At 63.6% G+C, this 24,891-nt stretch overlaps 1 protein-coding gene across 4 annotated transcripts in view; it reads left to right on the top strand.

The window, feature by feature from the left end:
- The first annotated feature begins 2,531 nt into the window (after positions 1-2,531).
- The window catches only part of GRID1 (glutamate ionotropic receptor delta type subunit 1), a 638,811-nt gene continuing 616,451 nt past the window's right edge, over positions 2,532-24,891 (top strand). The window contains exons 1-2 of one of the 4 annotated variants that reach the window (XM_072756400.1): positions 2,532-2,738; positions 4,712-4,867. In XM_072756400.1, the coding sequence (XP_072612501.1) occupies positions 2,660-2,738; positions 4,712-4,867 (235 nt within the window). In that variant the 5' untranslated portion in view covers positions 2,532-2,659. Of the gene's footprint in view, positions 2,739-3,060; positions 3,266-4,711; positions 4,868-24,891 lie in introns of those variants that run through there. The other 3 variants (XM_072756406.1, XM_072756405.1, XM_072756403.1) reach the window with 3 other exon arrangements.

Genomic DNA, 24,891 nt, shown 5'->3' with positions numbered 1-24,891 from the left:
CCAGCAACTGACCTGGTACCTTGGGGGGCATGTCACTCACTCCTTTCACTGAGCCTCATTTTCCCTCTCTGTGAAAGGGGTATGCATTGTAGGACCCAAGTTTGCCAATTATCTTTTTTCAGCCCAGTTATATCAATGTAAGGGTGAACTTGCTCATGAGGCAGGTGGCTTCCCCAGCAGGCAGCTTTTGCAGTCCCAGAGGTTATCAGGGCTTAAGGGGACCAGGCTGGCTGGGATCGATAAGTAATTAAGGGTTCAATGGACCTGATAAAACCCCAAGTCATAGCCCACGTCCCTGGAGCCTGGCAATCCCAACCTCAGGTGGCAGGGAAAACTAAACGTCTGGCCTAGAGGTGGGTGTGCACAGGGACAAGTGTCTCGGGGCCCACCTCCCAGCTCTAGGAGAAATGTGACCTGTGCAGAGTTCCCCATGTGGCCAGGCAAGTGCAACCCAGGCCATTCCAGTCTGGCAGGGAAAGCTGGCTTGGGAGTGTAGGCATTTGAGCACCAGGAGATGAGCATTTGGGGATGGTGAAGGACCCCCCCCCCCCACTGTGGGAGGTAGAGGGGGAGGGGGCACCTAGGATATTGCCCCCAGCCAACAGCTTCCAGGGGATTCCAACTGGAGTCACAGCCCCCAGGTCCCAAACCAGAGGGGCCTCATCATCCAAACTACAAACTGGTAGACGTCTCCTCAAAACTCTTGGGGTTGGCAGGTTGAAGGGGGTCTTGAGGGCTGTGGCACTGCCATCACGCGCTGCCTCTACCTCCCGAACGACACACATCAAGACAACTTCCAACTGGGTCAGAAGCATCACGGGCTTTACTAACACACCGAGGAGGCCCCGACAGGTGAGTCTGGGCATCCCTGACCCTATGGCTCTTGACTTCAGATTTGAGCCCCTCTTGGTGATCGCACCCACTCTCTCTCCAAGGTGGAGACAGTCCCATAGGGAGGGACCAGATGGACACACAATAAAATCCATCCTTTATTTCTCTTCTTTCTACAACTTTTTGGCCAGTGAAGGGTGGACTTTTGAGAGAATGAGGATGGGGGAGTGGCGGGGAGGCCGGGTGGGGCGTATTTTAGAACTGGAGGCCCCAGGATACCTAAGCTTCCCCGAGGAAGGGCGTTTGCCGGCGGAGCACCCAGCTCCAGGCCCAGCCTCCTCCCGGCGCCCGCATTCCCCTCCTCTCGCCCGCGGGCCCTCCTGGAAGCCACCGCGTGCGCTCAGGTGGTTGGGGCCACCGGCTCTGCCCCCCGCCGCTGAGTCAGCCCCATCAGCCACTGCAAGGGCTGCCCGGCTCGGCCCTGTCTGCACAGCCGCTCCCCCACCTTCTCCAAAGTAACATTTGTCAATGACTCCTGCGTGGCTGGCAGCTTGCGAGGCACACGCGCGCGCACACACGGAATCCTTTACCTCCCTGCCTTGGCTGCCCGGCCCGCGTCAATGCCCGGAGGCCTGTCTTCCTTCTCCCTCGGTGCGCCTCCTTCCCCCTCCCCACGGCGCCGCTCCCGCTAAGCTTTTAGAGCGGTCACCTCCTCCAGGAAGCCCTCGGGCTCCTCCCCGGCCGGGCCGCGTGCGTACAGGGCGGCTCCGGGGGCCTCTGCTGCGCCGCGCACCTGTGCCCCTGCGCGGGGAGCTCCCGCCGAGGTCTGCGGCTCGGCCCCGGGCTTTCCCGGGGGGCCCCCGCGCGAGGTGCGCCCCCCCGACCCCCGGAGTCTGCGGCGCGGAGCGGGGCCGGCGGGGCCGGGGCGGCGGGGGCGCGGGCAGGCTCGGCCCCGGCAGCGGGCGCTGCGCCCGGGCCCGCGCGGGAGGCTCCGGGCGCTTGGGAGGCTCCTCACGTCCAGGCGCCGCGGCCACGGCTGCGCCGGTTTCCGGCCATGAATTAGGCTTCAGAGCCCGAGCCTCCGGCCCGACTCCCGGAGCCGCGGCCCGCGGGCGGGGGATGGGCGGCCGAGGTCCGCGCCGCGCCGCGCCGCGCCGCGCGGGGGTGCGAGCCGCCCGGGGTCCCCGCGCCCGCCGCCTCGGGGGCTCCCGGCCCGCGCCCCGAGGGCAGCGCCCCCGCGCCCCGCGCCCCCCCGCCCCCGGCCCGGAGCGCCGAGCCCCGGGCGCCCCCTGCGAGCCGCCGGCCGCCGAGCGCGCGCGGCGGGGCCGAGGCTCCGCAGTCACGTGGCCGGGAGGAGGGCGGGGAGCAGCGGGCGGAGGGGAGGGGGAGCGGCGCCGAGGGGCGGGGGAGGGGAGGGGGCGTCCTCCGCAGCTCGCTCCTCGCCGGGGCTCAGACGCGCCGCGAGCCCGGAGCCGCCCGCCGCCGCCGCCGCCGCCGCCGCCTCCGGAGCCTCCGGAGCCCCGCGCCGCCCCCGCCTCCCGGCCTGGGCCCGGGCCGCCCGCCCGCCGCAGCCGCCGCGCAGGGGAGCGCAGGGGAGCGCAGGGGAGCGCAGGGGAGCGCAGGGGAGCGCAGGGGAGCGCAGGGGAGCGGGAGCCGAGCGCAGGGGAGCGCAGGGGAGCGCAGGGGAGCGGGGCCGGCGGCGGCGGGCGGGCGCGGGGCTGGGCGCGGAGGACCCCGCGGGCTCGCGCTGCTCCCGGGCCGGCGCCTCCCGCCGCGCCGCCCTCGGCCTCGCCCCGGCCCGGGCGCAGGAGCCGCGCGCCCGGGGGACATGGAAGCGCTGACGCTGTGGCTTCTCCCCTGGATCTGCCAGTGCGTGTCGGTGCGGGCCGACTCCATCATCCACATCGGTGAGCGCGGGCGGGGGGCGGGGGGCGCGGCGTCCCAACTTGGCGGTCGGCGGGCCCCGCGCCCCCCGCGCCCCGCGCGCCCCCCGCGCGCCCCGCGCCCCCGGGCTCCGGCCCCTGCGGCCTCCTCCGGCGCCGGGGGCCGCGCGTCCACACCCGCGCCCGGGCTCGGGCTGGGGCGGCGGGGGGCGGCGGCGGGCACGGCCCCGGGCGCGCCAAGTTGGCGGGGCGGCATCCCCGAGGCCCGGCCGGACCGGGCGCGGGCGGGCGGGCGGGCGGGTGGGTGTCGCCGCGGGGGTCCGGCCGCTGCCCTCCGAGCCGTGCCGGGCGCGCACGACCGTCAGCCTGTTAGAGTGGACGCGGCGCCCGCCTGCCTCCCCGCGCGCGTGTGTGTGCGCGTGTGTGCGCGTGTGTGCGCGCACCTCGGGGGCTGTGTGGGCGTCTGTGCACCTGCCGTGGCCGCCGCAGCCCGAGCCCGGACGGTCCCGGAGTTTCCCGCGGCCGCGGTCCCGGTCCCGGTCCCGGTCCAGGTGGCGGCGGCGGTGGGGGGGCGCGTGGGCGGCGGGGGGTGGGGAGGACTGTGCGCGCCGAGCGGGAAGGGACGGAGGGAGGGAGGGAGGGAGGGAACAGGGAGGAGGTGGGGCGAGGCGGAGGGGGCGCGGGGGAGCGCGTGGGAGTCGGTGGCAACAGGGGGGAATCCCAGGAAGTTGGGCCGGGGGGGGGGGGCCGAGGGCGGCTGCTCTGGGGGAGCCCCTCTGCAGTCGCCTTTCCGGAAGTTAGGAAAGACCAGCGAGCACAGAGAAACTGGGGGCTGGGAGGTGTGAGGAGGCAGGGATGATGGGACAGACGGGAGGGGAAGGGGGAACTTGGGGGGAGGGGTGGCGAGGCACTAGGACCAGGCTTGAGCTTCGTGAGCTGCATCGCACCGCCCCCCCCACCCCAGGGCCCAGCACCGAACCCGCTTCCCACTCCGGGGATGGGGGTCGGATCTGGCGGTCAGCATTGCGGCTCTGGGTGTAACGTGGAACCCGGGCCTCCCTCCTCCCAACCAGCCCCCAGCTCAGGGGGATCAGCGGGCCCACCCTGGGACCCCGGGGACCCTGGCGGCCCCGGCGAGGGTGGGGGAAGACTCCTGAGTTGCCCAGGCTGCAGGGCTGGGCTCTGGCGAATGGGACCGATCTCCCCTGGAAGCGCAGAGTCGCCGCCGAGGCGGTGCTAAGCGCGTAAAGGGCCAGCGGGAGGCTGCCCTGGAGATGTTCGTGGTTCTAGAAGGCCCTTTCAAGAGCGGGTACCATAGGAGCTCCTCAGCCCCACCGGGTCCAAAGGCGAGGGGTCTAGGGTACAGTCCTCTGTCCTCCCACATACACGCGGGAAGGAGAGAGAGGCGGGGAGGGATGGAGAGCAGGAGGTGGAGCCCCCGGAACCAGGCTGGGAGCGACCTGCTGGTCATCCAAGGCCCCTGCGCAAACAAGCCCCCAGGCGCAGCGAACTCACTGTGGACCTGCTTGCTCAGCTTCTCTCAAAAGGGAATCTCAGGGCAGAAGGAAGTCATTCCATCATCGTGGGATTGGGGCCGGGGACATTGCCCTGCAGGGGAACTTTCTGGCTCCTGCTGTGGGATTCACAGGGCCGTATCAGGGCATTTGGGTGCTGCCCGAGGCCACTCCGGCTTGGCTCAGTCCGTCGTGTGGGGCACGGCCGGGACATGAGGTGGTTTGGTTGCAAGACACGTGTGTGACCTGGTGGCAGCGTGTGCGGTGTGCATGTGTAACTCATGTCAACCGCGTGCACATGTGCGCTGTGTGGGGGCTGCACTCCCGCTGTGGTCGGCCCAGGCGAGCTGCAACCCCAGCTTGAAATTCCCACCCGACAACCAGCTAACCTGCCGGCAGCGCGACCTAAGGGCCAAGGCGGGCTGGGGGGTTGGGAGGGAGAGCCCCTCCTTGGGCCGAGTCGTGACCCCTCCTCTCCCCCAGGTGCCATCTTCGAGGAGAACGCGGCCAAGGACGACAGGGTGTTCCAGCTGGCCGTGTCCGACCTGAGCCTCAACGATGACATCCTGCAGAGCGAGAAGATCACCTACTCCATCAAGGTCATCGAGGCCAACAACCCGTTCCAGGCCGTGCAGGAAGGTGAGCAGCCGTGGCACCCCAGGCCCCAGGCGGCGGGGACACGCAGAGGGTGGTGACCCGTTCGGCTGCGGGGAGCCCCCGGTGCGCCAGGGCAGGGTGCGCGTCATCCGACCCACCCCACCAAGTGGTGGTGAGCGGGGCCCCCTGCGGGGCGCGTGGCGCTGAGCGTGTGGGTGCCAGGGCACCCCGTGCTGCCCGCGCAGGCGTGTGTGGTGCAGGCCCGTCTTTGTTGCCTGTTTGCGGGTGGGCGTGCCTGCGAGCGGGGTACCTGCGTCGTGCACCCCGACCTCCAGGGGCCGCGGGCTCCGTGTGTGAGTGGAGAGCGCCCGGCGCCAGAGTCCGCCGTCCCCCAGCCCGGAGCACCACCCGGGGGCGCGGAGTGTCGTGCCGTGGCCCCTCTGGGCTCCCGGCCCTGCTCCTCCTCCCGCTTTGGAGGAGCCGCTGCTCTCGGTCTCGCGGTCCCCGCCGCGGGCGGAGGCGCTGTCGCCTGGGCCGGAGGTGGGCGCTGTTTGACCAGAAAAGGAGCGCAGCTGGGCTTCAGGAATCCTGGTCCTGCCGCCGCCGTGGCCGCAGCCTCTCCCTCAGGTCCAACCCCTGGCCGGGCGACAGGTGTGCGGGCTGCGGTCGCTGCAGCGGCACCCTCTGTGGCACCCTCTGTCGTCCCCTTCTCCTTCTCTCCCTGTGACCTGGCTCGAGGCCGGGCTCTGGGACCCGGGTGTTTCCTGCCCGGCACCAGCCACCCTCCTGGTCAGGGCCTGTGGCGCTTTCCACTCCTGGCACCTGCTGCCTTTCCCTCTTGGCCTTGCTCCCCAAATCCCTAGGTTGACTCAGGCCCTGACCTGGGAGGGTGGAGATGGGGGACGCAGCTGGTGGCACAGGACTTGGGATTCCTCCCAGGAGGACCGGCAGGACAGTGGGTGTAGGGAGGAGGGGGGCTAGCTCAGGGTTCCAGGCCAGTTCCCCATCCCCAGCCCCATTCTCCGTGTCGCATCCTTCTGCTTCCTGGGGTCATATGCTGGCTGCTGGGCTCCTGGGCACCTGCAAGGGTAGGGCAGTCTGTGTCCAGAAGGTCACAGCTGGTTCTGGGGAGAACTTTGTGCTAGAAGGAGGTCTGCGGGAGTCTCTGTTGTTGGGTGCAGAGGAGGGGAAGGCTCACCTAGCTGTGAGCCCTGCAGGCCTAAGGAGGTCTTGAGATGGGGGTACAGACCTGTGGGTCTGAGTGTTTTTGGAGCAGCCGTGAGTGGGATGAGGCCAGCGGTGCCTATTGTGGGGTCTCCTGCTTCCAGCCTCGGGAGATCTCCATCGGCTGATGTCCACTGAGGTATGGGAGGGAGGATCTGTGTCCTTTGGTGTCTGAGTAGCCTACCAGCAGTCCCTGTCCCCCCCTCAACCCCGGGACTTCTCTTCTGTGTGCCCCCCTTGCATCTCCTTGCAAGTGTTTGCTGGGGGCTCCAGCCAGGGCGAGTGGGCCCTCCTTAGGCAGAATGACCCTAATTGGGGTGGGGATCTGGGGTGATGGACTTCTCCAGTTACATGCCACAGTTTTTACACTGCCTCCTGCTCCCCTGACACTGTTTTGATATGTTTTTCTCTGTGGACAGTCAGTTTTTGTGCTTCAGAGTTGAGGACACAGGTGGACATATGCATTTCTGTGCTCCCAGGGGCTCCCAGCTGGGTGGAGATCTTGCCTGTGTTTCCCACATGCTGTTTTGGCTCCTCCTCATTCCCTGTTGACATTCCTTGCTTCCTTTGACTTCCCTCTGCCATGTGGAGTACTCCAAGCTCGTTCATTTTGCTTCTGGATGATGCCCAACCCCCGCCGCCCTCCCCCCACCCCATCAGCAGGTCCCCAGGGAGTGAAGATAATGCTCTTGCCCAGGGTTACAGTCTCAGGCAGGTAACACACATAGGCGAACGGGGCAGCTGGACTCTGCAGGGCCTGGAGTGCGGGGTCTGGAGAGGTCATCACTGTTAAAAGGAGCAGCTGTTACACGGCTTTAGATGATTTTACCATTTGGGAATGAAAATCCTAGGGTTGTAGATGTACTGTTTTTTTTTTTTTTTTCTGAGAGGAGCCCCAAATCTGAACCTTAATGTAAAATCTGATTTCTAACGGTTGTCAACTAATCAAGCAATTTAAGCAACACCATGCAAACCAAGCAAAACACACTTACGGGCCATTCAGCCTTCAAACCCCAGTGTACCTTTGTCCTGGAGACACAGGGCTCCTCTGAGGGCCCGTTTGCGGTTGACACCTTGCTTTTCCGGATCTCTATTTTTATGATTGGAAAGATGTTTCAGGCTCCAGGGATGGCAGGTTGACAGCCTCAGGGGGTGTGAGAGGGAGGGTACGTATCTATCCAGAGGTATGGAGCTGGATTCTGATGACCGAGGGACATCTGAAGCCATCCAGGTAGAAGGATACTGGCCAGGTGTTGCTGGGCTGCCTGCTGCCCATAGAGTGTGTGCTGGTTAAGGCTGCCGTGCGCTTTCCTCTGACGAGCCGTGTGGGCAGAAACCCATGACCTTGCACAGCCCTTGGGTATCTACAAGGGACGGGAGCACGCAGCCCCTCGAGGGCTCAGGGAGTGCAGAGCGGTGCTCAGAGGCTCCTTCTCCCCAGCCTGGCGCTCAGCTGGGGAGGCCCTCAGCTCTCCGCAGGTCCCTCCTTCTGTGCTCCGGGATGCTGTCCATCTTGTGGCCTGGTCCTGCTTGGTGGGCACCTTCTCTGTCTCCTGGGCCTGGACAGTCATTGCCGCAGGCTGTGGGGTGGTAGACACAGTTTGGGTGGCAGAGGAAAGGACTTCTGGGTGGAGGGTGGACGCTGATGGAGGGCAAAGGCACACCGGGGCTGTGTGTCCATGGTGGACTGGACAGGCTCCCAGTGGATCCCCCAGCGGATCCCCCCAGCAGGCTTTGGATTGAGGTAATGCTGCCTCCATTTGGCCGGAGCGGCAGCGCCATGCAGGGACAAAAGCTTGGTTGCCGGAGCTTGAGAAACTGGGTTAAAATTCCTCTTGCCTCGTTGGTAGTATGATCCTGGGGGGTGGCCCGGCCCCGCCTTGAGCTTCTGTTCACGTATCTGTTAAAAGGAGCCAACCATAGTATCTGGCTCCTGGGATCATCGTGAGGATTAAATGAGATGAGACATGTATAAAATCGTCTGCAGATCGCCTGTGAAAGGTGTTCAGTAAACACGAATTCCCTCTCTGTCCCTTGACCCAACTGTGAATCCATCTCGGCTTCTCTTGAGGCTGTTGATATTTCCAGCTGCACCACTTCTTAAGCTGCTGAATTCCTTGAGAGCAGACTCTCGCTGACCTTTTCATTTTCAGCATTTTGCTAAATGTCCCCCCCCCCCGATTATAAAAGAAATGCATCGCTACAGTAAGCATGAATCAATTAAAGAATGGAGAAAAGGAAAAGGCTATGCACGCTCTTTATATAAAATATGGAAAGTACAGAAGAGCATCACGAAGCAGAACAGAATGCTTCAGAATTTTACCAGTTAGTTCCTTCTAGTCTTTTTTCACTCCCTGTATTTTGTAAGTGCTGAGAGCTCCTGTTCTGTCACTGGATAGCCTGTTTTTTTTTTTTTTTTTTTTCATTTAACATCTTACCGGGTTCTTCTGAAATCGCTGTAAAGTACGGGTAAACACTACTCTTAGCGGCTGCATATATTTTACGATATTCAAGACAATGTATTTAAAAAAAAAATAGAATCATTTCCTTGCTGAGATATGCTTAAGTATTACCGAAGAGAACAAGAGAATCTGCTTTGTTGGTCCTGAGATTTACACCTGCAGTTTCTTTGGTCTGATTTTTCTTTTTAAGGTTTTATTTATTTATTCATGAGAGACACACAGAGAGAGGCAGAGACAGGCAGAGGGAGAAGCAGGCTCCATGCGGGGAGCCTGACGTGGGACTCGATCCCAGGATCCAGGATCACTCCCTGGGCCGAAGGCGGCGCTCAACCGCTGAGCCCCCCGGGCTGCCCATTCGGTCTGATTTCTGTACAAGCTCCCAACAAACTGCCTTTTGAGACACTTGGTCAGATGATGTGAGAGAATGGGTCCCGTTTAATAAAAATATGAGTTTGATGAGGATTTGAAGTTAGCAAGTGGTAACACCGCAACAATGTTTAAAACGTTGTGTCTTGGATGGAGCTGGCAAAGTCCGTCTTAACAGTCAGTGAAAATTTGCCTTCTGGGTGCGAGAAGAAACACTCGTGTGTCAAAAAAATTTCATATTGTTTTAAACTGTTTGCCAAGAAGAAGATTATATGAGTGCGTAGAGGCATCAAAGAAGTGGCTGAGCAGGAGCGTTCTCCGTCTGCGGCGTTACCTTCTGGAAGTAAAGGGCCTGGGTTATTGGTCACATCGTAGACGTGTATCCGTCATAGGAAGGAGAACAATTTAGGGAAGAGGAAGGAAGGAGAAATGTACGCGAGGCACTCTTCCTTTTTTTTTTTTTTTTTTAAGATTTTATTTATTTATTCATGAGAGACATAGGGGGAGAAGCAGAGACACAGGCAGAGGGAGAAGCAGGCTCCCTGCGGGGAGCCCGACATGGGACTCGATCCTGGGACCCCGGGGTCACGCCCTGGGCTGCAGGCGGTGCTAAACCGCTGGGCCACCCGGGCTGCCCTGCACTCTTCCTTTTAATGACAATAAGCACAGAAGTGTTTTAGGGAGACAGGGTCAAAGATTACCCAAGTATAGCTTTGGTGTTTGTAGAATAAAACAATGACACCAAGAAATAAGATGAGGATAAAATGGGAGTGAAGCGCGGTGAGGTTGCCCATGCCCGCCTGACGGTCTTGGCCACTTTGTGTTGGTCCCTCCTGTGGTCAGCCTGCTCCTCCCAGGCCTGCTGCTGCCTGGACACTCTGCTAGGTGTCCCTCCCTGAGCTTTGATGCCCCTGGCATCTTCCTTGGCTTCTGTTCAGGGGGGCACAGCCAGTGAGGCCAAGTCCTCGCAGACCTGCTGGCGGACCCGCTTCTCTCGGGGGGAGCCTACTCGGTCACTGCCCCAGGGACCCCGGCCTCCCTGGCGTGACGTTAGTGACGTCGTAACGGTGCCTCGAGGCCCATGCCATCCTCCCGTCCAGTCGGCTGTATTGATCTTCCCCGGGTGCTGAGACAAGCTTTGCCACTCGGTTAGCTGGTTAAAAACGGAGATTCCTTGTCACAGTTCTGAGGTCCGAGGCCTGATGGACGGAGGTCTCGCTGGGCTAAGATCTGGGTGCCGGCCGCGTGAGTTCCTTCCGGAGGCTCTAGGAGGGTGTCCGTTTTCTTGCCTTTCCAGCTTCCAGCAGCCACCTACCCCCTCAGCCCCACACCCCTTCCTCGGCTCCCACCTGCAAGGGTGGGCAGGGCCCTTCTCGCAGGTGTCCCTCGGCCCCCACCCTTCTTCCTCCTCCTCGCCAGCACCCTGTGACTTCCCTGGGCCCTCCTGGACCATCCAGGATGCCCTCCCTGCCCTAAGTTGGCCAACGAGCAGCCTTGATTCTCCGACACGAAGCCCAATGTATCCCCGTGGCAGAGATCAGGATGTGGGAGACAGAGGGGGAGGCCACCGTCCCGCGACCACGCTGGCATAGCTGGCGGTGCCCGTCGCCGCCAGGGTGCGTCATCCCCCTTCCCTTCCTTCTGCACGGCGACCTGCTCTCCATCCCTGCTGGAGTCGTGTGGGCCTGTGGCCACGTTTCCACGTGGGCCACCTTGCCCTGGAGATGGTCTGCTGCAGGCCTGTGGCCTTACTCGAGCTCTCCGGTGATGTAGTGACGCCCTTCCTGGGCCTGGAAGCTGCTTGTGCCTGAGGAAGTCCCAGGGAAACCTGCTCTCCCCAGAGCCGGATGGTGAGGCCCCAGTGTGTGCCGCCACGCAGGCCTGTACCCCCTTCCTGTCTGGGCACGTTCTCAGGCCCTCCTGCCTCCCTCACGTCGCGCCTGGGCCCACCTGGGGTCCAACGCGGTACCTGTGCAGAGGCCATGGGCTCTTCTCGGCCCCAGGTGCGTTCTTGTGTGGGACGATGGCTGTGGCTACAGGTGGTGGCAGGTGGTCACTAGAGGGGGCTGGGGCAGGGAACCATCTAGTCCCCTGACCACTCACCAGCCTGTGGCTTCAGCATTCTCCTTCACTCTGGGGTCCACACATGCTCACTTCAGAGTCCCCACTCCAGCCTACCCACATCCTTGTGGTTTGGGTTCTGGGGGCTTCCCCTTAGCATCCCCGTTGCTGTGGCCTCACCCTCCCTGCCCCCAGATTGGGTGGTTGGATGTAACTGGCAGCGAATAGATGGGCACCTGATGCCAGGTGAGTGGGTCGGAGCCATGTGGGCCCAGGTGACATGCGTGTCCTCCTGCTGCCTCCAAGCCATGGCAGTCACCTCCCCTGGAAACATGGGAGATGTCCCGGCCTTCCCACCTGGAGCCGCGGGCTGGGTCTCCGGGTGTCTTGCAGAGGACGGTGGGCACCCAGAGCTGTAGCCTGTAATGGCGGAGAGACTTTCCCCGCATTCTTGTAGTTGTGAAGTCCCCGGCTTTGTCCCTTCCTCCTTCTCGACTTGGCTGTGCTGCTGCTGCCGAAACACCTGGATCGTGTAGCCTGTATTGCTTCCCCCTGAAGCCCTTATGACCCAGGTGGGTCCCTGGATGTGACTCTTCTGAGGCTCGGCTGCCCAGGCCCCTGCCCGCTGGGTGTTCTGCGGTTCCTTCGTATCAGCTAGGAAGACTGAGTGACGTTGTCGTGAGAGACAATCCCGATGTTTCAGTGGCTTTAATGTAACAAAAACGTGTCTCTTGTTCGTGCTGCGAGTCCAGCCCTGGTCGCTGTGGAGTTGGGCTCATTGTGGCCGCTCGGCTTGAATATTGCCAGTTGCTGTGCCACATGGAAAGGGGCCCTAGGGGGGGGGCGTCTCAGGCTGGAGGGGACGCCGGTCACTTCTGCTTTACAGCCTGGTGGACAAAGTGAGTCATGTGGTTCCACCTGGGGGTCTAGGAAGCCCAGACCTACCGTGTGCCCGGAAGGAGGGACAACTAGAGAGGTTTGCTGATGGAAAAGTCCTCGTGTTTCCTCAGTGGCTCCGTAAAACAACAACAAAGACACAAAACACCCCAGACAGCTTTGGGTATTGGGTCCTCGTGGGGCCAAAGCCGCAGCTCCTGTGGCTTCCCCTTTGCCCACTCACTCAGCCTTCGCCCGCTCTGGAAAGCTCTGGCTTCGGCGTGTGGGGTGAGCGGGGGCGGCCAGGAAGCCTGGGTTCCCGTCCCCCCCAGACTCTCAAAAGACAGCCAGTCTCGTGTGTGCCCACCTTGTCCTCCGTGAGCCGCGGATGGGACGGGCACAGCCTCAGAGGACTTGGGTCGCTGCCTCCTGAGTGGCCGGGGCAAGATGGGCGAGCAGGCCTGCTCGTTGCCGGGCCCACCCCAGGGGCCCTGTGCAGCCGACCGCTCCTTTGCCCTCTGCCCAGGCACCCCCGCCCGCGTCCTCCCCCGGGGGCAGCTCTGGCCGGCTCCAGCCCTGGGCTCGGGCCAAGGGCACGGCTGCCGTGAGCCGGGCATCCCTACAGGCCTGGGGCCCAGGGAGGCGTCTGGGGCCATGTCCAGGGTCCCATTGGCTGGGTTCTGAGACCTTCCTTCCCACCTATGAACAACTGCATTTCTGGCCGGTGGACACGGATGGAGGGGAGCCGCGATACTCCTTTCTGGGCCGAGGCGCGGGCCGGGTAGCGGGCGGTGGCGAGATGGCCCTCTCCGGCTTGTCTCTGGGTCCAAGCTGTGGGTGAGGCGGGCTCCCGGGGCTTGCGCCAGCACTGCCTGCCGGGCCCCAGGGTGGTCTTCAGCGTGGGCTGCAGCCCCTCCGGGCAGCCCTGGGGCACGTGGCCCTGGCTGCTGCTGTCCACGCGTCCGCATCCTCACATCAGTCCTTCCCTGGCCCCAGACAAGGGCGGTGGACCCCCAGGTGCGCTGCTGCCTGCCCGGCCTGCTCCCCGCCGCTGCCCAGCCTGGCCCTCCTGCTCCCCATGCGGGAGTGGACGAGATGCCCTGGGGCCACGGTGGGCATGGGGGCCTCGTGCTTCCACTGCGGACCCGGGTTCTCGGCCCTGCTGTGCCGCCCGACCCTGGGCAGGTGCCTCCTCAGCAGGCCGCAGGGCTGACGGCGGGGAGTTCAGCTGGACGGTCAGGTGGGAGAGGCCCCGAACTGCCCCGCCGAGGGCCAAGCAGAGGCGCGGTCCCCGCGTGGTCCCACACGGATCCGGTCCCCTCCTGCTTCCGGCCTGGGCGGGGCGGGCTCCCCAGGCCCCGGCAGCGCTTGGGCAGCGTGGAGCTGGGGTGGCCCTCCCGGGCGGCCCCGGAGGATACACGCAGACCCCTTGGCTCCTGTGGAGCTCGCTGGGGCCATCTCCGTGGGCCAGGGCTCAGGGCTCTGCAGACCGTGGTCCCACGCCGTCATCGTCATGCGGCAGCCCTGCTCCTTGGCCTGCAGCCTGCCTGGCCTGGCCTCCTGCTCCGTGTGGGCGGACAGGGGTCAGGCCGGTCCCGGTTCAGATCCCGGCTCTGTGACTCCCTAGCTGGGTCTTGAAAGGTCACTTGCCCCCATCGGAGTCTCAGTTGCACTCCTGCGGAGTGGGGCTGCCTGGCGTTGTGTGGACGGGTGTGGAGGGGTCTCGCCAGCAGGGAGGGGCTATGGCAGGCCCAGCCCCACGGTGGCCCAGCAGGAGCGCTCAGCCTTGCGCGGGGTACTTAAGTGCGGGCGGGCACGTAGGGTGCGCGGGAGGCCTTTGCTTTTCCTGTGTCTTGGCGCCCTGCCGAGGGTACATGACACCCCCTGGTCTCTGGGCTTCCTGGGTGCTGCCCCCCGTTGGGGCAGGGACGCGGGCCCTGCAGCTGGCCCTTGCCTCTGCTCCTGGCCTGGGGCCGGGGGCTTTCTTGTGTTCTGTGGTCTGGGTGTGGGCGAGACAGGGAGGGCCGTCTCCTAGGCCCCGGCCTGGGCTCCCCGGGTCTGCCTTGACCGTGTCCTTTTGGGGGGCTGGCGCCCCAGTGGGGTGACCCGACCAAGCTCTGAGCTAGGTTTGGCGGCCTTCCGTCCTTGCCAGGCCTGCGGACGCCCGATGCTGCTGCCCCTCAGCCCCTGTTGGCTCCCAGGGCGCCTGCCCTCGCCCGCCGCTCCCTGGGACTCTTGGGGTCCCAACGAGCCCGTGGGCCGCCCCTGAGGCCTGTAGGCTGCCAGTCTGTGGGTACGTTTGTCCCTGTTCCTGAGCCCCCAGCGGGAGCCTCGCCTTGGGCGGCTCAGGGCCTCTCCTGTGCTCCTGTGTTTGGTGACGTCCCCTGGAGGCGGTGGGCCATGGGAAGGGATGACTTGGTCTCGTGCCTTTTTTTTTATAAATAGAATCTTTTTGGTTTTTTTTTTTAAAGATTTTATTTATTTATTCATGAGAGACACACAATGAGAGAGAAGCAGAGACACAGGCAGAGGGAGAAGCAGGCTCCATGCCCGGAGCCCTATGTGGGACTCCATCCGGGGACTCCAGGTTCAGGCCCTGGGCTGAAGGCGGCACTAAACCGCTGAGCCACCCAGGCTGCCGGGTCTTGTGCCTTATTATATCCTCAGCTCCAAGGCAGGGACGTGCGTGGGAAGTGGTCAATAAGCACCATTTCCCCTCCGTCCTTGGAGGGAGCCCTGGGTGGGTACGTGGTCCTGTTCCTGGGACCCTGGACGTCACCCCAGTGGGCGCTTGTTGTGGTTGGTCAGGAGGAAGCTGTGGGTGGCTGCCACGTGGCCCCTTGGTGTCATGGCAGTGGGGTGAGGGGCAGCCCCCCGGGGTCCCTGCCACGAGGGTCGGCAGGTGTCACCAGGTTCTGGTGTCCGGAGCCGGAGGAGGGCTGAGGCCAGGGGAGGTGCGGAGGGGCAGGGCTGCGTGGGCGCCCAGAGATTCGTGCAGCGGAGACTTCACCCCCGGTGTGGCGGCTTCTGGAATAGGGTTTTGGGAGATGGTCAGGTTAAGATGAGGTCTTGAGGGTGGGGCCCTCATGGTGGCATCGGATGCAAGGCCGGAGAACCGGCTGTCTCCTGCTCCCGGCCCCGCGCCCGGCCCCTGCGTGCTCCCTGCCTACGCCCCCGCCTCAGCCTGCACCCCGCCCTCCGCGCCCGCTCGCCGCTGCCCAGGCGGCACCCGAGCCACTGGAAAACAACCAATGCTGTCATCTCCCCCTCTGGCTGGAACCCTTGGGGGCTCCAGACCCTCGCCAGAGGTGCGGCTCCCAGGACCCCGGCAAGAGCGGGCCCCGGCTGCCTCCCTCCTGCGCTCCCCTCGGCCTCTCCGCTTCAGCCATGGTGGCTTTCCTCCCGTCTCTCCAACGGGGACGCCTGCCCCTGCTCCGGGGCCTTTGCACATGTTTGTGTCTGGTATCTGGAAGGTGTTTGAATGACGGGCTCTGTCTGCGCCTTTCGGTGGCCTCAGGTCTCAGGGTCCTGGGAGGCCCCTTGGGCACCGTCATCACCGATCCAGGCCTTCTTCGTGGGCTCCCCACCTGCACCTGGAGGTGTCTGTCTTCCCGAGCGTCGTCAGCTCTGTGGGGGCAGGGGAGCGTCGCCCAGGGCCAAGCCCGGTGCCTGGCCCTGCTCGTGGGTGCTCGGCAAGGCTCCCTGGGTGGCCGACGGGATGGGGGCCCAGGGGCCCTGCCCTCCGACACCCCTGGGAGCTCACAGCCCTGCCTTGACGTTTGTCGCATCTACAGCAGCCCCCAGCCCACTTGTACCAACGCATCTCCTCTGCTCGGCTTCCTCCTGCCAGGAGAAGGGGGGGCCCACGGCACAGCCTCTCCGTGGCCGCGGGCGCTTCTACGGGGTGTCCAAGGGTGCGGTGCAGGGGGCCCAGTCACCAGGAGGAGTTCTTGCACTCAATGGCCAGAGCCAGAGGCTGTGTCGGGGGAAGGCCTTTCCTGACCTGAGCTGCTGGGGCAGGGATGAAGGTGCGCACAGGGGCGAGGAGGTGGAGGGGGCCACGCAGGGGACTGGAGGCGGGAGGTGGAGACTGGGCTGCAGGTGCCGGCCGTGGGGCCTGTGGCTGGCAGGGTGTGGGGGCTGAGCCAGAACCCGCGTGTTGTTATTATTATTTTTAAAAAAGATTTATTTATTCGAGAATGAGACAGCAGAGGCGGGGTTGGGGGGGGGGGTCTGCTGGGCCAGGCTGCGGAGCTCCTGCCCGGAACCTGAACTTCATTAGGGGCAGGACAGCAGGTGCACGGGGCTGGTCAGGACTGGTGAGTGCCTGGGGAGCTTCTGGACGGTGACATGCGGCTGCACGGGGACCACAGGCCTGCCCTGTCCTGGAGCCTCCCCGTGCCCCCTGGTGCCTCCCCATCCCCCTGGTGCCTCCCCACCCCTGGTACCTCCTGTGCCCCCTGGAGCCTCCCTGTGCCCCTTGGAGCCTCCCCATGCCCCCTGGTGCCTCCCCGTCCCCCTTGGAGCCTCCCCATGCCCTGGAGCCCCGCCGTGCCAGCAGAGAAGGCCGGCTCTCCCCGCTGCCTCGGGCCTCGGTCTCTGCGTCAGCTCGCAGTCCCAGCCGGTCAGGTTCTTCAGGAGGCCTCCCTGGCTGCTCTGCTCCCCTGGCCTGGGCCTCCTGTCCTGTGACCCCTGTCTCGTCGTGCCGCCGCCTGGCAGCACTGCCTGCGGGGTTCCTGGCACATGCGGGGCTGGAGTCCTGTTCTGCCTTGTCCATCCCTCTGGTATCACACATGTGGGCCACAGACACCTGTGGGAGTGCATACACGTGCGCCCTGCTGAGTTCACGGACATGCGCCTGCAGGCTGGCTGAGAACCCAGGGGTGGGTGGGCCCAGGGGTTGCCTCCCCAGGGAGCCCCGTCTTGGGGGAGCCTGTCCGGGGGCTTGCTGGGGGTGTGCTTGGGGTCCTGGTGGGACTGTGGCAGGGTGGCTGAGCCCGGGTGCCCCCGGGGGGCTGTGGAGAGTTCCTGCCTCTCTTGGCCTAGAAGTTGTTGCCCTCGCACATTTGTGGGAATTCTAAGCCGAGTTCCCTAACCTCCTGTCAGGAAAGCCTGCTGGGGTCTGAAGCTACTCTCCGCATTAGCCACATTCATTGTGTGGGCGTCAGGAGCCCCGGTGCTGGCCTCAGCAAAACGGGGATGTTTACCCACCCAGAGGTCGTGTAGCTTCAGGCGTGGCTGGATCCAGGAGCTCCGCGGTATCCTGGGACTCTGCTTCCATGTCTGTATCCTTATTGCTCCCCCAGCGCTGGGTGGGCTTCCTTCCCGGGCTGCCCACCCGATGCCTCACTAGCCCAGTGCCCCCGTCCTGCCCGTGGGGAGAGGCTAACAAGAGGCTCACAAGAGTCCCTGGATGGCTGCTCATTGGTCTGGCCTGGGGGTCGGCCCCTCCCGGGGTCCGTCCTGTGCCCATGGAGTGGGTGCCCTGCCTGGCCCGGCCCGTGGCTGCCCCAGCCCCTGTGCCAGGAGTGAAAGGTGTAGAGCGGGTGTGGCGGTGCAGCCCAAGAGGACGACGGATGCCGGGCCTCAGCAGCCTGCTGCCCCAGGGGCTCCCCACACGGAGCCTCTGGGAGACCCCAGGCCATGCTGCCTGGAATCCTCTCTGGGGCAGGCGGGACTTAGAGGGGCAGGAGCCGGGGTCAGAGCCCTGGGCTGTGCCCACGGTGGGCGGGGGAGGAGAGGAGGCCGGGGATCCTGGGGGTCTTCCTGTGCTGGCCCGAAGGAGGAGGAGGGAGGTCGTGGGTCAGGTGTGTTGACACGCAGGAAATAGCCATCTGAGCTGGGGGCGGGATTTGGGCCGTGGTGCGAGTGGGGGCCAGCCTGGGGGTCAGTGCGGCGGGGTGGGAGGGCAGCAGGTGTGACTGGGCCTCAAGCACCCTCCTCCCCAGGGTCGCGAGGCCCCCATGGGCCTGGTGAGACCTGGGTCCTCTCCCCGTCCTGCCGGGAGGCAGTGCCTCATTCCCAGGAGGTGGTGTCGGTGCTCCCTGGGCTCGTGCAGCTCCTGGGGTGACCGCGGTCTTGTCCCTCCCACTGGGTGTGATGTGAACACCCTTCCCTGCAGATGGGAGCAGGGGACCCCATCTTGGCCGGACACCCTTGACCCCCGCTGCTCATGTAGCCGCAAGCCGTGCCTTGGCCCTAGATGCAGGATCGCCTCCCTGGCTAGTCTGTTCTATCCCCATGCCACCCGTGGCCCGGGCTCCCGCTCCCTTCTCCAGATGGCCCATTGGAGACCACCCCTGGGAGCTGCCTCCTGGAGGGAGGGCGCCTGGGCTGGCGGCCAGGGACCCGGCCTCGCCCCATCCCTGCCCTGGCTCTGCTTGTGCTTCTGCCCAGTGGGGCCGTTGCCCCCGATGTGGGGCCGCTGCCGCAATACTAGGAGCTGGGGGGGTCCTCCCGGCCAGGGCTCCTGTGGCCTCCAGGCCCACCTCTGTCCCGCTCTGGATGACCGAGGGAACAAGACCCTCTGCACCGTGAGGCACGGCTCCGGCCCTGCCCGATCCCCAGGGGCCCCCGACGGTCTCATTAGGCAGCTGGCCGTGTGGGGAGGGTGACCCCTGCCACGGTGGTCAGGGCCCTGGAGGCTGGACCCGGGAGCAGGCCTGCGCCCCACTGCCCTCCAGATACAGGCCGGGGCAGAGATGAGGCTGGCGGTACCTAGTGGATTACGGTTTGCTGCACTCAGTGACTTTAAAGCGATTAACTTCAGCTGGAGGAAGCAGGTGGTGGGGTCGAGGAAGACCCATGAGGCCCCTTAGGAGGTGTGGGGGCCCGCCCCGCCGAGGGAGAGGCTGTGCCACCCTGCCTGCTGCAGCCGCGGACCTGGGTTTACGACGTGATCCGGGCTGCCGGAGAGTGAAGCCAGCCCGGGAGACCGCTATGCTGTCCAACCTGGCCTGGCCTTGGGGGCAATCACGGGAGGCTTTCTGGAAGCAGTGACTCCTGGGCCAGTTCTGAGTAGGGAGCAGGGGGCTGGTCAGGTGAAGAAGGGGAGGCCGGCATTCTGAGGGGTGGCTTGGAGGTGAGGAAGAGTGGGATCAGTGAGCTGAGCAGGGTGATGCACAGCGTGGAGGAGGAGGGTCCTGATGGTGTGGCGGGGTCTGTGGGGGTCTCAGAGCTTCCTCTGTGGTCCTGGAAGTGGCCCAGGCTTGGGGACTGAGCCCGCAGGGCAGGCCGAGAGTGTAGGCTGTAGACCTTGGGGCCCAGAGCCACGCTCCTACGTCCAGCTGAGCCAGGGGGAGAGATGGAGGGGGTCTGGGAGCACGAGGGGACAGTCCGCTCCCTGTGCCCCCTGCCTGTATGTGCTCTGGTCCCAGGGACTGAGGACGGGAGCCTGTCCTTGAGGATCCCACATACGGACCTGGCCATTATTGGAGATTTCAGGGTCGTGGCACGGTGTGGCCCTGCCCCATAGCCCGGTTCCTGTTTCCATGCCCACCGCTGCCTGGACACCCGTGGGGAGGACAGAAGGGTGCTAGGCTCTTCTGGGAATACACCACCTGGCCCCTTCTGGGCTGAGGGAGCGGGGCCCAGAGCCCCAGATTCCTGCTGGTAGGTGAGGTAGCTGCAATCCAAGCTGGGCCTTGCTTGATGACACTACTGTCGGTGACGAGAGTCCCTGCATTTCACGGAGTCAGCCTGAGGCCTCCCTGCCCAGGACCCAAGCAGAGCCCGAGATGGGCAGACGCATGGCAGCGTCCTGGGCAGTGGACCTGAGGGGACGGGTGGTGTGGACCAGGGAAGGAGGGAGAGCTGGTCACCGCCATGGGCAGCTGCGGTCCTCCCCATTGGGACCATCCAGGGAGCCACAGAGACTAGCTCTTGGGTCACCTCCCTGCCCGGGGGAAGGCGGAGGAGAGCGTTTATCCAGTGGCCAGCCCCCCAGTGGTCAGCATGGTCCAAGGGCGTCCGTCCCCAGGTCTGTGCAGCAGCCTGGCTGGCTGGGCTCCTGTGGGCACCTCATGCGGTGCCGGGGGGCGGGGCTGCAGGGGACGCGACCTGGGCCACCAGCATCATCTGGATACTCAGATTTGGTCAGACTTTTTAGGATGACCTCGTGGTGAAATGTCAGGCGTCAGGTCAGAGACTTTCCTGCAATCATTTCCCGCCAGTGTCCCCGTTCCTCCCCCAGCCTCCGGCCTAGTGGGGGGCACACGACGGCCCTTGGCCAGTTCTGATGGACGCGGTCAGGGCGGAGGGGGAAGGATGATGGCAGGTTCCAGAACGGCCTTTGACACCGGACTGTAACCCGGTTGGGCTTGAGTTCCTGCGGTGCTTCCCAACGGCCTGTGAGCCTCGGCACCTTCGCTCCGGTTTCCTGGCTTCTGTTTCCTTGCACGTGAGATGGTGACGCTCCTGTCTACCGTGAAGACTTGTCCACTGTGTCCTGCAGAGCCGCATCTGAAGAGCACAGGCACGCAGCAGGCGCCCGTCACACCTCGCTTCCCCGCCCGCCGAGCCTTGAGTCCGTGTGGGGGCCTGTAAGGCTGATGGCTGGACTCCTTCCTGGCCAGCAGGTGAGCTGACGGGTGCTTGGCGCCACTGGGGTCCTTCATCGCAGCTCTGGGCCGTGGTCCTCCGGGTCCTGCGTTTCCCTCCCCAGACGCCGGGCTCCGGTGGCAGGTGCCCTGCTCACGCTGCTGGCGAGGAGGCCTTTGCGACATCTCATCCAGAATGTGCAGCAGTGGAGCGTGGGTGCGTGCGCGTTCTAATTCGTCATTTTACGGTAATTTGAAAAAAAAAAAGACCTCAAGATACTGGTTTTCTTTCCATTAGTGAGCTGGTGGCAGACAGGAAAGCCCACTGTCTTTTTATAATCGGATTTAAATTGTTTTTAATTACACAGCCCATATTCTCCCAGTAACATACCATCTCTGTGAGTTAATGGCCTTTGAAATCTCTCTTTGTTCCGTACCCTGTAGATACAGATTTTTTTTGTTGTTAAATGATTTATTCGATACATAGAAATTCAGAGGATTAGCTGTGGGGTCGATTCGGAGGAGTACTGGGCAGTTCGGTCACTGTAGAAGAAGGTCAATCGATGCCTGTGGAAAAGGCCACCCGGATCCTGGGTGGGGTTCTGGGCACCCCGGGGCGGGGCAGGGCTTCGAGAGCACAGGTGACCGCGGAGCTGCCGCGGGGGGACGTTCCTGTGAGTTGCTCAGTGCTCTGCAGTGGAGACGGGACAAGGACACGTCCGCCCCTTTGTTCATTTCCTGGGTGCCCGCGAGGGGCTCGGCCCTGAATCTGGGGACGTACAAAAGGGGCCAAAAGGGGCTCAGGAATGGTGGGATCTCTGGGGTGGACTGTGTCGCTCCGTTTGACTTCCTTATTTTTCCTCCCTGCCAGGCTTTCTGAGCATAGGGATGTGGCTCGCCCGCCTTAGCAGAGGCGCCAGGTGGTGGACACCTGTTCCCACCACCTGCTTGGGGGTGGGGCAGCTCGGAGGGCTGTGATTGGCCGGCCGGGGGTCATGTGCCCATCCACGACCCAATCAGGTCTAGCAGGGCTGGGGGCAGCTCAGCCGGAGTCACGTGCCCGCCTGTGAGCCAATCAGTGCTTCGGGGGGCGTGGCATGTTTCTGAGGGGCCAGGTGCTTGCACCTTTTCGACGCCGCCGGAATCGGAGGGAAGCAGGTGCAAGGGGAGAGGGGAAGCTGTTAGGACGAAGGGACAGGGTCACCCAGGCTGTAAGTGGCACAGTTGCCACCAGCATGGGGCCGTGTTGTCCTCACCACGCTGTCTTGAGGGCTGACCTGAGCTCCCCTTGGCTCAGGACAGCACCTGCTACCTTTTCGGCTCGGGGGAGGGCCCCAGAGGTGGGTTGGTGTCCCCCCCCCACCCCACAGGGGTTCTGTGCTGGTCCAGCTGGGGCCCAGCTGTGGGGACCTGGCTGTCCCTTACAGGACAGCGGCCCTGGGGGCACGCCCTCGCCACTGGCTCCTTAGCACACAGGTCAAGAACCGGGGCCCCCCCAGGTCCTGCCTGACTGCGGGGCTGCCTCGGTGCTGGCCTGCCCACACCCAGCTGGGAGGGGTGCCCCGGCTCCCTGGGGGCCTCTCTGGGGGGCGTGGGGACACGTTCTCGGTGGCTGGGCTTGTGGTCACCCTGTTTGCCGATTGGTCAGGCGGTGTGCACTGGAGTGGGCCAGGCCGCCAGCTGTGGTCTATGACAGGGTCTTTCTAGAATGTGTACAGATCAATGGGCCACACTCGCGTGAAATAAAACAACTGTCAGAAATAATTTGTAGACACGTTCCCGTGGAGCCAGGGCTGGCTATGACTTTGCATGTTGCCTCCCAGCAAATGAGGTTTGTCATTTAATCATCACACTTTAGTACCTATTACGAAGGCCGGCCCTGAAGCCAGGCGGGGAAGGAGCACTGCTGGGCTCTAGGCACCTAGGGGGTGCGGGGCGGGGGGTAGCTGGCCCGTGTCTGGGAAGGCAGGGAGTTGATGTGGGTGGCAAGTAGCCCTAGTTGTCATAGTGGGGATGTCATCATGGGGGACCAGGCTGTGGACAGACTCGGATTTCTTCTTCAGCTGCCTGCTTGGGCTCTAGAAGAGCACCTGAGCCACCGGGCTCCATGTGCTGTGACTCTACCCAGGAACAGTGATGCTCCTGGAGGCGCTCAGGCCCTGCCCTCCTGTCTCAGGTGCCACAGTTCTCTGTTCCATCACCAAACCCTTTCTGAAGCCTAAATGCGTGCTTGGCCTGGAATTAGGGGCCAGGGATTACAGGGAGATGAACCTTTAGCATTTGCACCTGCTATCCTGATCACCACTACTGTTTACTAATGTGGGCACGTATACGTTTTATTGTGAGCACGGTGACACACACCTTCCGGACATGGCCTTGGACTGAGAAGTCCAGTGGCCACAGTCCTAAGAGGGCGACTTGAAGTTGTCTGTGGCCAGCATAGGCTTCAGAGAGATGGCGCAGCCCCTGCCACCTTCCCGGCTCTGTTGCGGCTGACATTTGTGATCAACAGTTGTGACAGTCACGTGACCACTAGATTCCTGTCCTTTCACTGGCTGGTGAAGACTCATGGAAACCATACTCAACCTAACCCGGGGCGGCCTCCCTCACAGTTTGCTCTGGGCCAGGAACCGGCCAGGTGTCTGTATCTCTGTCCCATTTTATCTTCGTAGGCCCCCATCCCCCTGGGGGGACAGGGAGGGGAGGGCCCTCCTGTCATCTTTGGAGAGGCGGCTGTGGGAGGGGCAAGGAGTTGGGAATCAGAGGCTTCTAGAGAGCTGTCCCTGCTCTCTCCCCTGTGTGCCATCCACTAGGCATCTCTCCCCAGCTCCCATCTTGGGTGGGGCCCTGCCGTGTGGGCAGGGCCCCTGCGCTGGGTGCTGGGGATCCTGCAGTGGATGGACTGACTCATGAGGTCGTGTCATTTTTCTCCGTGTAGACAGCCATAGCTGCTTTTCAGGGCTGATGAGGAATCAAATGAAGGAGCTCTGCACAGCTCGTTCCATAAACTGTCGTGGGAGAAATAGGCTCGGCGGTTGCACACACTGTGGCCCAGGTAGATGCTTCCCCTGGAGACATCACTGTATGCGCGGCTTTCGTTAAGGCTCTGAGAAGTCCTGCAGTAAAGGGGCCTGTTGGCCTGTGTGAACTCTGCGTTTGTGGGCTCGGTTGGATGGGACTTTCTTTGGCAGCACCCTTAGTAACAGCCTGAGTATCTGCTGCTTCACGGAAACCCGACTGGACATGCAGGCGGCGTATACAGAATACCGCCCGGAGTGCTCTGTGCCTGGAGGTGCTCGGTCACTGTGCGCCGCCCCTGCCTCGGTGTCCCGAAGGTGGCAGAGGGACACAGCCGGCCCCGTCTGCCCCCGAGTCAGCGTGGTGGGGCCCACAGTGGCTGTCACTCCGATCTCAGTGGCTACAGCCGCGGAAGGCGAAGGCAGTTGGATGCTGGGAAGGCGGGGGGGTGGTGGTGGTTTGCCTGTGCTCTGAGCGGGACTTGGGCAGCATCGGGGTGGGCGGGCCGGGGGCTGCCGGTTCCTGGCTGCAAGGTCTGCGCACCGCGCCGGAGCAGGGCCCGCGGAGCTCCCAGGCCACACGCCTGTTCCGGTTGGCAGCACATGCCGCTCGGCGGTTGCCCTGTCGGTGCCACTAGCTGGGGTGGGATGGCAGAGGGGTTAAAGGCTGGAGGGGACGTCCCCGCGGCCACTGAAGTGGGAAGGGACTGAGGGCTCGGGAGTTTTCAGCACACGCAGCCACCTCCACACGTGCCCTCCAGCCACGGGGCACGGGCAGAGAGCCTCAGTTTACGTCTCTGGAACGCGGGACTGCCGTGCATAGATACTGCATCGACCCAGGGTGTCCCCGAAATCCTGCACGGGTGAGAATCAAAATTGGGCTTTGGAGGATGAGTAGGAGTTTCTGGTGCACGTACAGCAGGAGGAGGGCGTCCAGGCGGGTGGCGCTCCACGTACAAAGGCATGAATCAGGCCCGAAGGACCCGCCCCGTGATGTGAGCCACTCCAGACGAGGCGCAGGGGCCGCAGGAGGGCCGGGTGAGGAACCGAAAACCCTTGTCCCTTGGGTCAGTGAGGGCAGCCCGGGGGATGTGTTCCCGTAGGAGAAGACACACCAGGGAGGGAAGCACGGTGTGTTGGGAGGCGGCAACGCCTCTGCCCCCATCCCGCTCTGAACAACTGGTTCACTTCATCCTGACAGCCAGTCGCGGCAATAAATGAAGGAGATGGAACGTGTTATTTTAATTATATACTCTCACCACCTAATTATAATTTTAATTGATATGTGAGCAGGTGCTGTGCTCTTCAAAGCAGTTTAAGGCGGGCACGTTCCCTGGAAAAGGAGCACAGGTTGTTCTGTTCATTAGTCAAGCAGATGGATGGGCTCCAGGGGCTGGGAGGGGGCTGTGGAGGCTGGGGGCCAGGGGGGAGCAGCTTTTGCCCTAAGGGGTGGGGGGGTGAGGGTCCTGCCCTGCACAGGCTGAGAGGAGGTGAGAACAGAGGGGAGGGCAGGAGGAAGGGAA

Source organism: Vulpes vulpes, chromosome 4 (genome assembly GCF_048418805.1).
Source record: "Vulpes vulpes isolate BD-2025 chromosome 4, VulVul3, whole genome shotgun sequence".
Lineage (NCBI taxonomy): Eukaryota > Metazoa > Chordata > Mammalia > Carnivora > Canidae > Vulpes > Vulpes vulpes.
This window is presented reverse-complemented; position numbering and strand designations above follow the sequence as displayed.